The sequence below is a fragment of the Labeo rohita genome, chromosome 10, assembly GCF_022985175.1.
Source record: "Labeo rohita strain BAU-BD-2019 chromosome 10, IGBB_LRoh.1.0, whole genome shotgun sequence".
NCBI classification, from domain to species: Eukaryota; Metazoa; Chordata; class Actinopteri; order Cypriniformes; family Cyprinidae; genus Labeo; species Labeo rohita.
Window position 1 is genome coordinate 21617123 of NC_066878.1, and position 12475 is coordinate 21629597.

The 12475-nt window shown below is 36.5% G+C and overlaps 1 protein-coding gene across 1 annotated transcript in view; it reads left to right on the forward strand.

The window, feature by feature from the left end:
- The window catches only part of cntfr (ciliary neurotrophic factor receptor), a 191864-nt gene that overhangs the window by 95719 nt on the left and 83670 nt on the right, over positions 1-12475 (forward strand). The window contains exon 3 of the mRNA XM_051120746.1: positions 5196-5429. Coding sequence (XP_050976703.1) covers positions 5196-5429 — 234 coding nt within the window. The remainder of the gene's footprint in view (positions 1-5195; positions 5430-12475) is intronic.

A 12475-nucleotide genomic window follows, 5' to 3' on the forward strand; every position in this document is an offset into this window, starting at 1 on the left:
ATCGCCTTTGTATTGGTAATAAGCGTATAAACATGTACTGTACTCTCATGTACGGTCCTTTCTCTGAGAGTTTGAGAACAAAGGACACTCAATTACACAGACAGCTTCTGTTGAGCAGCCAATTAACGGCTTTGTGCTTTTGCCGCATGTTTCACAAGGACAGCTGTTCTTCATCTAGCCAGGAGTGCTAGTTGTAGTCCATCCGGTCCTCTGTTGGCCGATCTAGAATTCCCTCCACAAGCAACACTGCATATGTCCTGCTCATAAACCTTTAGCACTTCCATGTGGGTGTAAAGTCCCTTTCCTCTCATCTCTACATGACGCCTCCGCTAACCTCAGCGGCCAGTTTACATCTACATTATCAAGTGTCAGTTTGACTACTTTAAACTCCAACCTTGTTTCCCTTCCATCCTATTCCTAATGGGACCTTCAAACTCATCGCCCTTGAAACTCTACGCATGGATGAAAGTTTCTTTTGGCTCATGGAATCAAACTTGATGCTGTTTGGCCATAATTTCCTGTCTTCAAGATAATATTGAGTCACTGAGTATTAGCTATGCCACCATGTGGTAACACTTGCAAAGAAGACAAACCTAAAATCTGATATGGGCATAAAAGAAGTACCTGCTAATTACATAATGGGAATTAGGTATTCTGAGCTATCGAGAGGTAGCAGATATGAGCAATTGTTCCTTGGCTTTGTTGTGTGGTGCCAATGCGTCACCGTTTACGTGCCCTATCGCCTCCTGCCCACCGCTTCAACAGATAAGCAGGCAGGAAACAAGAAATGGATTTATTTGATGCTCCGTAACAACACGCTCTGGCAAAAGTGGGCCGACAAGTGAGAGACAACCCCTTAATGAGAATCCTCAAAGGGAACAAGGCAGAGGGCAAAGCAATGACTCCCATGCTAAAGATATTTGGAGGGGAGATATTTCACAGGCTTACACAACTGAGATTCCCCACAAAGAACTGTCTTCAGAGGGTTTTCTCAAAATATAGAGCTATAAAATGGGCTTTGGAGAAGTTCAGCTTGAATTCAGGCATTTAACCTCCTTGCAATTATTCTTTTTTGATATCTAACATGTGTTTGAGAATGATAATTATGTTTGTTCAATGGACACAATTAAATTGGTTCAAAGAAATGATAGTGTGTAGGGGGAGTTGTGCTGAATATAAAACAGGACGATTACATACAATATATTACGTGTTAGTTTAAAGCGAAGAAAATATAATAACCCTTAATTTAAAAGTAGAAAAAATCTATAGAATGATAATCAGGATGATGAAATCAACAGACATTCGAGTTTGTTCACAGTACAAGGTGACCTGAGATTATTCTTTGAGCTAAAGTGAACAAAAGTGATACAGAACTTATTCAAAAAGATCTTCTACTCCCATTCTGTCATTTTAAAATGATAGATCACATTATAAAAATGTCCTGTTTAGATTCAAAGGCATTTTTAAGTCTTTGGTTGCTTAGCAGACATCAAATCGAGAAAATAGAGAAAGTTTCCCTGGTGCCAAGTTCCTATCTTAAAAATATTAATATAATTTTTTACAATTTTGGTATTGCTTTTAAGCTTATAGAGTGTCATGCAAAAGTTTGGGAATCTGTGAAATTGTTAATAATTTTAACAAAATAAGAGAGATTTTTTTTTTTTTTTTTTAGTAATGTCCTGAGTAAGATATTTTATATAAAAGATGTTTACATATAGTCCACAAGACAAAAATAAAATGGGTGAAATTATTAAAATAACACCCTTCAAAAGTTTGGGAACCTATGGTTTTTAATACTATGTGTGGTTACCTGGATGATCTATGACTGTTTTTTGTTTTGTGATGGTTGTTCATGAGTCCCTTGTTTGTTCTGAACACTGTTCTTCAGAAAAATCCTCCAGGTCCTGCAGATTGTTTCCCAGCATCTTAATCGAACCCTTTCTTGCAGTGACTGTATGATTTTAAGATCCAACTTTTCACGCTGACAACAATTGAGAGACTCAAACACAACTATTACAGAAGGTTCAAACACTCACTGAGGCTCCAAAAGGAAACACAATGCATTAAAAGCAGGGGGTGAAAACTTTTGAACAGGATGATGTCCAATTTTTTCTTATTTTGCTTAAATATCTTTTTTTCCCCATTTAATACTGCTTTCGGAAGCAACAGAAGATACTTGCATGTTTCCCGGAAGACAAATTAAGTACAATTTACCTTGATCTTCAAATTCAAAAAGTTTTCACCCCCCCAGCTCTTAATGCATCGTGTTTCCTTCTGGAGCATCAGTGAATGTTTAAACCTTTTTTAATAGTTGTGTTTGAGTCCCTCAGTTGTCCTCAGTGTGAAAAATGGATCTCAAAAGCATACGGTCACTGCCGGAAAGGGTTCAAGTATGTAAAAGATGCTGGAAAACTAAAGAAATCTGCAGGACCTGGAGGATTTTTCAGAAGAACAGTACTCAATTTAACTGTTCAGAACAAACAAGGAACTCAACCATCACAAAACAAAAAAAACAGTTGTAGATCATCTAGGTAACCACACATAGTATTAAGAACCCTGGGTTCCCAAACTTTTGAAGGGGGCTATTTAATAATTTCACCTATTTTTTTTTTTTTTGCCTTGTGGACTATATGTAAACATATTTTGTGTAAAATATCTTACTCAGGTCAGTACTAAATAAAAAATAACATGCATTTTATATGATCTCTCTTATTTTGTTACAATTATTTACATTTTCACAGATTCTGCAAGGGGTTCCCAGACTTTTGCATGCCACTGTAGGTTATTATCTGAAACCTGTTTTCTGCAAGTAGGAAATTCGCAGCCAAATTTACAGCTGCATGTCTTGCTATCTGAGCTGAATCAGTCCTAATTGGCATGTGTTTCTTTGACAGTCGCTGCTGTCGCCGTCCTCTTTTGAAAGCAACAGCCTTTCGTTTTCCATTCTTCTCAACACTGCTGTATCACAGGCTTTGACATCGGAGTAAATGTAAAATTCATGGATTTGGTTTGCCCTGAGCGTGTGGATTAAGCTACAGGGGTAGTTAGTCAGGTCAGTGGAAGAAAGAGAAATTGCTTTTTCCGACCTCTGTGCATTGTGGGAGTCACGACGCCGTAATGAAAGTCAAAGAGGAGCCTTGATGTGTTCTCTGAGTTTTGTTTGTTTGCCTGTTTGTGCATTCTGCACCTACTTTTTCTTATGTTTCTTTCATTGTCGCAGCTGTCGCATGACGGCGGACATCTATAGGGCATTGCTTGTGGTTGCGACATGAAAAAATATATTTCCGTTTGATGTCAAAGCCCATAACAACATGCCTTGGGGTGTGAAAAAGATCCTGTAAGAAAACAACATCTTCCTTTTTCCTGTGAAAAACACAGTAATGACTGAACTGATTGTAAGGAGAAAAATAAACAGCCCTGCTGTTTTCTCATCAAAAGCAAACCAAAGCCAATTGTATTTGATATTTGATTCGAGATTCATGCAGTTCATTCATTGAAAAATGATACACACTTCTTATATAATCCTAGGTCCCACTTTATATTTGGTGGCTTTAACTATGTACTCACATTTAAAGGAGAAGTCCACTTCTAAAACAAAGATTCACATACGATGTACTCACCCTCTTGTCATCCAAGATGTGCATGTCTTTCTTTCTTCAGTTGTAAAGAAATTGTTTTTTTTGAGGAAAACATTTCTGCATTTTTCTCCATATAATGCACTGATATGGTGCCCCGATGTTGAACTTCCAAAATGCAGTTTAAATGCAGCTTCAAACAATCCCAAATGCGGTTGTAAGCGATCTCAAGGGGGTGAGTACATTATCTGTGAATCTTTGTTTTGGAAGCGGACCTCTCCTTTAAATTAATAATTTGATACAATGCATTTATTACGTACATGCATGTTTTGTATTGTACTTATACTGTATTTTACAAATGCTTGCACTTAATTACATCTGTATTTCATTTCTGTACCTACCCATACCACCAAACCTGTCCCTAACCGTACCCGTATCCCACCTCAATAGCAGCACAAGTGTTTTGCAACACAATATGAACACAATAAGTATACTGATATAAGTACATAGTAGTTAAGCAGGGCTCTACAGTGCGACCATATCAGCATATTTGTGTTTGCGCTGAGGGGAGCTTCAAAGGCTTTTACATGTTTTTGCAACGTTGAGTAATGTATCACATACATATCTCTCAAATCCTTTCATAAACAAAGTGTAGAGAGAGTGTAAATAAGAGATTGATTGTGCAGTGTAGAGAGCTTCATTGATTATAATACAACTTTGTGAAGATCGTGATGAACAAAGATGAGTGATTTTAATGATTTTTTAAATAAACAAGAAGTTAATATTAAGTGACTTACATTGTCTGACTATAACACTATTGCCTCATTTTGCTCTATTTCGTCTTCAAAAATAGTCTGAAACAGTCACAACCGAGCCGCTGCACATCTCCATACAAACAGTGTTGTTTAGTTCATGAATGAACGTGTTTTTAAACAAATCCAGTGAGTCAATGATTAAACTTCCTTTTCATAAAGACACTCACTTGCTTTATTCCTGAATGAATCAGCCATTTGAACGAATCAAATGAATGAATGATTCAGTAGTTAAACCAGTGACTTGGCGCCACCTACTGGCAGTTTTAGTTTTTAGGCATTTTTAAAGTATCTTTTCAGTTATTTAAATCATTATATATATATATATATATATATATATATATATATAAACATTAATCTCAACAAGAATTTCTGAATTTAATTGCACTCATGCCACCGCTGAGCCTCATTAAACATGCAAATACACCTACAAGCCACTTTTGTGATCTTCTGTGCCACCTCTGTAGTACTAATTAATTTTGTTAATACTGATTTAATTTCATTGGTAACTTATTCTTATTCAACTTGTTCATATTCTGATGTTTTAATTAGAAATTAATTTTTAAAAAATTCCCCTGCAAAATATCACGTCAAATATCACCTTGTAAAAAGTATTTTTTAATCCGATTTTTGGATTTTGGATTAGAATGTGCTCCTGAAATTTTGAAAAAAATTTTTCTTCTTCTAAAGTTTTTTAAAGAGAAAAGTAAGCATAGAGCCCTGGTTTACGCCACCTAATATGAAGTTGGACTAGAAAAAGTAATCATTGTAATTGTCATGATGTTGATCATCTGTTGTGTTTCCTTAGGTGCCAGGATTCAGTATGAAAGGATAGGAAGTGATGTCACCATGCAGTGCGGTTCGCTGGACAACGAAGCCTCTGTAACATGGAAGGTGAACGGTACAGACGTGAAGGCCCGTCGGCGGGAAGAAGGACCACGGCTCATCCTGATGGAAGTGAACATGAGTAGCAATGGCCTGTACAGCTGCTTCCAAAACCCCGATGGCCAGCGGCGCGACCAGATCAATCTCCGCGTCGGACGTAAGTAGCATCTGTTTACCCTGATTTTTTTTTTCTTCTATATCCTTCCCAGAACTCCCAATAACCCTGCACAGTGTTTACACCGACACTTCTTTTTGTAAACAAGCGCTGCACACGTTTCCTGCCACTTGTTACCCGGTCATCTCATAGAGGCCAGTAACCTCTTGTTTGGATGTCTCCTCTGTGTATTTGAAGAGTCTAATTATTAACAACAAACGTCATTGTTTGACCCCGACCGCTTCTCGGTTCTCCTCCAGCCCCTGATCCCAAACCTTGTCTTCTTCGGCAAACAGCTGCTTCTCTCTGTGTGGGAGTCACTGGGGTGCAAGTTTTATGTCTTATCTGTTTGTCAACCGGATTAATTTGTCATGTTAGATCTTTTTTATGAGGACACACAACATGATGGGGGAGGAGATAGTAGACGTCCAGATGTGTGCAATTCAACAGGGTCATTTGGTAGGACTTTTGTGTGGACCCCCAAAAAACTCAAAAAAAAAAAAAAAAATTAAGCTTTCAAAAGAAGTCAGTTGTAAATCAGACAACAGTTAAGTACTGAATTGAGACTGTACTCCCAGAACTGTAGAAAGACTGGTATCATTACCAGGGTGTAATTTACCAGTATCATTACCAGTATCATCTTTTTTTGTTGTTGTTGTTTTTTTTTTTTTTTTTTTATAAAGTATGAATTTTTGGAAAATGTGTGGAACTGTATAGATTCCAGCCTTTATTTATTTGTTTATTTGTTTGTTTATCTATTTGTTTGTTTGTTTGTTTGAAGTATTTTTGGAACTATACAATTCCAGCCTTTTTTTTTTTTTTTTTTTTTAATGAAGTATGAATTTTTTGAAAAAGTTTGGAACGGTATACATTCAAGGTTATTTATTTATGTATTTATTTATTTATTTATTTATTTAGAAAATTTCTGGAACTGAATTTGGAATATGGAACTGCATAAATTCCGGCCTTTTGTTTGTTTGTTTTTATTTATTTATCTATTTATTTATTTATTTATTTATTTATTTATTTTATATTATTTTATTTATTTCTTTATTTATTTTTTAATGAAGTACGGATTTTTGGAAAATGTTTGGAACTGTTTTGGAATGTTTTGGAACTATTTCTTTATTTATTTGTTTGTTTGTTTTGTTTGTTTATGAGGTATTTTTGTAACTCAAATATTTCCAGACTTTTTTTTTTAAATGATGCATTAATTTTTTTGGAAATTTGGAACTGTATAACTGTTTGTTTGTTTGTTTCTGTTTGTCTGTTTGTTTGTTTGGTTGTTTGTTTGTTTGTTTGTTTGTTTTTTGGAAAATTTCTGGAACACTATAGTTTCCGGCCCTTTTTTAATGAAGTATGAGTTTTTGAAGAATGTTCGAAAACTGCATAAATTCCAGCTTTTTTTTTTTTTTTTTTTTTTTTTTTTACTATTTATTTATTTATTTATGAAGTAAGAATTTTTAGAAAATGTTTGGAACTGTATAATTTTCGTCCTTTTTATTTATTTATTTATTTATTTATTTATTTATTTTAATGAAGTATGAATTTAAATATGAACAAGTTTGGAACTGTATAAATGCCAGCTTTTTATGTGTATATATATATATATATATATATAGAAAATATTTTACATCTTAAATGTAAAGAAATGAAAATATGAAAATAGAAAACAGAACACTGAAAATTAAAAATTGACAATCTAAAATATAGCTGTCTTCGAATAGGCTATGCATTTCATGAGCATGCAAAACATAGGTGGGCAACGAGGTTTATGTGATCTTACACTTAGATCCTTTTACTCAACTCTCAGATAGCCCCAAAGCTAAATTATGAACTGCTACACTGCAAAGCACCATAATCAATATTATGTGACAAGATGCAACCCGTAACGCCGCCTGACAGCAATTTCATTGACTAATCAAATTAGACGAATGAAGAGGGGAAAAGTGGAGATGAGTCCTCTTATGAGAACATGATGAGGAATGTGCTTCATTACCCGCCTCTGCGTACTTCCACGGCTCCTGAAAATGACTTGAACAAAATGTAAGCGAGATTATACGATTACTAAAAATGGTCTAATTCCTCTAAAGGAATTTCATTTTACATGCTTTAGTAATGCAGCATTGCAAAGAGTTTGATTACAGATTTTCTTGGCAAAAACTACAGCAAATTTCCACTTTGTTTTACTCAGCCTCTGCAAACTAAGATTGTTTCTTATAAGATACAATGGAGAGCAAATTTTGTTAAAGAGCCAATGTCATTTCAAGCCTGAATCGCTTGAGTAAATGATGACAAAATTGGCATCCCTTTAAGACATTGATCCTACATGTGTCTCCTGTGTTTACCTCTGGAATTAACATCTGCTCCAGGTGATCTAAACACAAGTGAGCAGCTAAGACAGATTGTCATTTACACCTGGTAGTAACATCCTAAATGCATCTCCTGTGATCAGATTTCGTGACCACATACTTCACCTACTACATCATTAAGTGTAGCACAGAAAGTCAGCACACTGTGATCCACAGCTTTTTAAGTGAGCTAAAGGATCTGCTAAATTCTTTAACCAAGCAGAGGTGAGAACAGTATTTCACTGTGTGACTTTGCTGCACAGAAACAGATTGTGAGCTTACGCCCGACGGGCTGGTGGCCGTGCGGCCGCAGTTTCTCTCTCACAGCGGCTGGGTCACGGACAAGCCGGCTCAGCTAACAAGATAAGTTCTGCTGCTAAGTGCCTGAATGAGAATGGCATGGTCCCAATCCCACAGACAGGGAGAGGCCCCTCCGCAAGTACGTCAAACACTCTGCCTATCTGTGACTGGAACGCTTGCCAGGAATTAGAGGGGAAGAATCAGCTCTGGCCATTTACGAGGATTCCTATAGTTCCTCAAAACAGTCTTTAGTGGTCTGTCATAACCAAAACAACTTGTAAGTCAACTTTCACAGACAAACCATAGGAAATAAGTTATGGTTTCCTTGATAATTATGATGGTTTTGATCGTGCCCATGGGTGATTCAAGCATTGTACTAGGTTGCTCCACCCACAGTGTAATCCTTGTGGTTCAAATGAATATTAAAGGGACAGTTCACCCAAAAATGAAATTAGCCCATGATTTACTCTCCCTCAAGCCATCCTAGGTGTATATGACATTCTCATTTCAAATGAATACAGTCAGAGCTATATTAAAAAAAAAATGTCCCGGCTCTTCCAAGCTTTATAATGGCTGTTGAGATTTTGAAGAAAAATAAAGTGCATCTATCCATCATAAAAAGTACTCCACACAGCTCCAGGGGGTTAACAGAGGTCCTCTGAAGTGAATTGGTGCATTTGTGTAAGAAAAAAACATATATATATATATATATATATTGTTTTTAAGATTTATTTATTTAGATAGGACAGTGTAGTTTTGACAGGAAGCAAAGTGGGAGAGAGTGAAGGGGGTAGGATCAGTAAAGGTCCACAAGCCAGGATTCAAGCTCGGGACACCCGCAGTGCAAAGGTGCTATATGTCGGCACGCTAACCACGGGGCTGTTGGCACTGACAAAAAATCTACATTTGAAACTTTATAAACCATACACTGTAAAAAATAAATAGCTGGAAAAATAAGGCAACTTGATGCAGTAAGATGTTTGAGTTCTCTCAACAATATTTTTTTAATTTTTCTTAGTAAAAATGGCCAACATAAAGTTGTTTGTTTATGCAATGCTGATTGACAAAGTCTTGTCACAGCAACTGAAACAACAATTACTGTCGTATTTTTTATGTGTCAATTTTTTGTTTATTTACAAATGGCAAACAGTGAATTTTTATAGAAACCTTAATGGTTAACTTAGTCTTATATGTAGACAACATTGTCTTTGTTTGTAAAATATCTGGCAAAACTAAGATATCTAGCAAACAGATATAAGTGGCTGAACATACTCTAGGCCTCAAAACTAGACACACAAACCTCAAGAATGGTTGCAATCTCAAAATGTTAAAAAGATGAGCTCTTTACATCACAGTGCAACAAATAACTAACAAAAATGACATTTCAGCAAAGTTTAAATTAAGTCAGCAAACAGCAATACAATAATTGTATAACAGTAACGGCATAATTTATTCATGCTGCAATGCATGCTGGGAACTCACAAAGCCTTAACATTTCAACAAAATGAAATTCTTTGTTCAGACAACTGTGTTTGACTAGTTGGGACAACATTTGGGGTAATTTTGTTGGTCTGACAAGGGTTTTTATGTTGTTTCAAGAAAATTTTAAGTATTTGAGACTCAAAATGTTTCATAAATTGGAAAATATGCATTTGCATTTTTACAGTGTAATCTATAGCTTCCACTAACTTTTGTACATGCGAGAGTGGCGTTCTAGCGGATGACGTAGGCGAACGTGGTGATGAACACGGAAGCACAGAAGAGAAAGAGAGGCAAACACCGGTCATGAATTTTGAAATACAAAACAAGGATGTGTAAAGAAAAAACAGAGGATATGCTAGAGACTAGCATATTCCCAGGTGTGCAGAACACTTTTTTTGGTGGATGGATGCACTTTATTGGACTTTAAAATCTCAACACCCATCCACTGTAATTATAAAGCTGGGAATACCCAGGACATTTTTAAATATAACTCTGATTGTATTCGTCTGAAAGAAGAAAGTCATATACACCTAGGATGGCTTGACGGTGAGTAAATCATGATGTAATTTTGTTGTTTTTATTGTCCATGATTCTGTTCTGCTGTTTAGCATTTCTGGTATTAGTGTAGACTTGTAGCTGAAAACAGGAGGTCAAAAAACATTGCAAACTGGACTCAAACCTATATCACCCACTCAAGCATATTTGTGTTAATACTGCACCACAACTCCAGAAAATCAGGGCTGAAAGGTATCTTTGTTGGCATGTCATCTAGCAAATATCAAAAACCACCTTGTTTAAGAATGTTAAAGTCACGTTGAAATGGAAGTAGTGACAAATCTTTTTGTCCATATTATGATGTACTGTATATTTGAGTACAACCAATTACTGCAAAGGAAAATGCATGGGACTTGGTTATATCTATCGGCTGTTGATTGGATTTTGAGATTTGGCCTATGTCAGTGGTTCCCAGCCACGTTTCTGGAGATTAAGTCTCCTTAATCAAACACACCTGATTCAGATCATCAGTTCATTAGTAGACAAAGCCACTAGAGGGTAAGCCTGCCAGAGATTTTCTCACTATAGGAAGATGAGAGGGTCTGTATTACTATTGGAGAAAGCGTAATGGTCAACTTGGATCACGTGTCCCTTAATAACCATTACACATTACAGCCTTGACATGACTGAATTTCATCCAGAGTTGTGCAACACCCAGTCATCGTTTACGGATACCATAGGAATGAATGAGAAGTGCTGTAAGCTGAATCCCACCTGTCGCAAAAAGTCAGTGACTTCTCTTACAAAACAGCATTTTTTGTGGTAAACTCTAGTTCAATCTGAAAGTATTGTTTAGTGTAAAAGATGTCGAAGATTAGCAGATAGGATGTTGATTTATTAAATGATAAGCCGTTTCCTCAAAAAGTTTATTCAGCGTAGTACAGCCTCTCCTCCATTGACATCCATTTTTAAAAATGGCCTCTGGTTTCCTTTCCAACGTACTGCCAGACTGGAAGCGTTAGCTTTGGCCGTTACGCTTTTTCGGCTAATGGTTGCAGGCTCAAAGCCACTAGATGGCTTCCTACGTACTGCCAGACCGGAAGCGTTAGCTTTAGCTGTTACGCTTTTTTGGGTAATGGTTGCAGGCTTGCCATCTAGTGGCTTTGAGCCTGCAACCATTACCCGAAAAAGCGTAACGGCCAAAGCTAACGCTTCCAGTCTGGCAGTACTTGGGAAAGAGGACCAGAGGCCATTTCCTTTCAATGGATGTCAATGGAAGAGAGGCTTCACTACGCTGAATAAACAGCTTTTCAGAGGAAACGGCTTATCATTTAATGAATCGACGCCCTATCTGCTACTTTTCAACATGAGTTTACACTAAACAATACTTTTGGATTGAACTATTTTTAGAGTTTACCATGAAAAAAAATGTTGTTTTATAAAAGAAGTCGCTGACTTTTTGCGACAGGTGGGATTTAGCTTACATCACTTCTCATTCATTCCTATGGTATCCGTAAACAGCAAATGAATGTCGCACAACTCTGACTGAAATTCAGTGACATCAAAGCTGTAATATGATTGGTAATTAAGGAACACGTGATCCAAGTTAGCCGTTACGCTTTCTCTATTGTAATAGTAGAGATTCCAAGACCTGGAATGGGTGTGTCAGACAAAGAGGAGATGCAAAATGTGTACTGTTGGGAAGTTGGAAGAAACATGGTTGGGAACCACTGGCCTATGTTTTAAATTTGCACTATATGCACCAAGGGGTCTTGGTGTTCCTTTGTCAGCCCTTTCTCGGTGCAGGACAACAGGACAGATAACCCAGTCTATATTCCCTCCCTGTGAAGAGTTGCAGTAAATTTAGTAAAAGTGAAAAATCTTCAAGAATTCAACCTTTTAAGGCAACTTTCACTTCCAGAACAAAAATTTACAGATAATGTACTCACCCCCTTGTCATCCATGTTCATGTCTTTCTTTCTTCAGTCGTAAATAAACAGTTTTTTGAGTAAAATTTTTCAAGATTTCTCTTCATATTTGACTACTGTAGTGCCCCCGAGTTTGAACTTCCAAAATGCAGTTTAAATGCAACCTCAAAAGGGCCAAAGAAGCAGGGACTTATCTAGTGAAACAATCAGTTTTTTTCTTTTTTTTTTCTGAAACAAATTGACAATTTAAATACTTTTTTAACCTCATATGCTTGTCTCGTCTAGCTCTGTGTGAACTTTGTGTATTCCAGTTAAAGACAGTTAGGCTAGGTTAAAAAACTCCCATCTCAATTGCTCTTCGACCTTCAAAATCGTCCTGCATCATTGCAGAAGTACCGACCCAGTGTTTACAAGGTAAACGTGCAAAGAAGATCAAACGCCCTTTAAAAAAATGGTTAAACAACAATGTATGATGATTTTGAAGTTGGAGAAG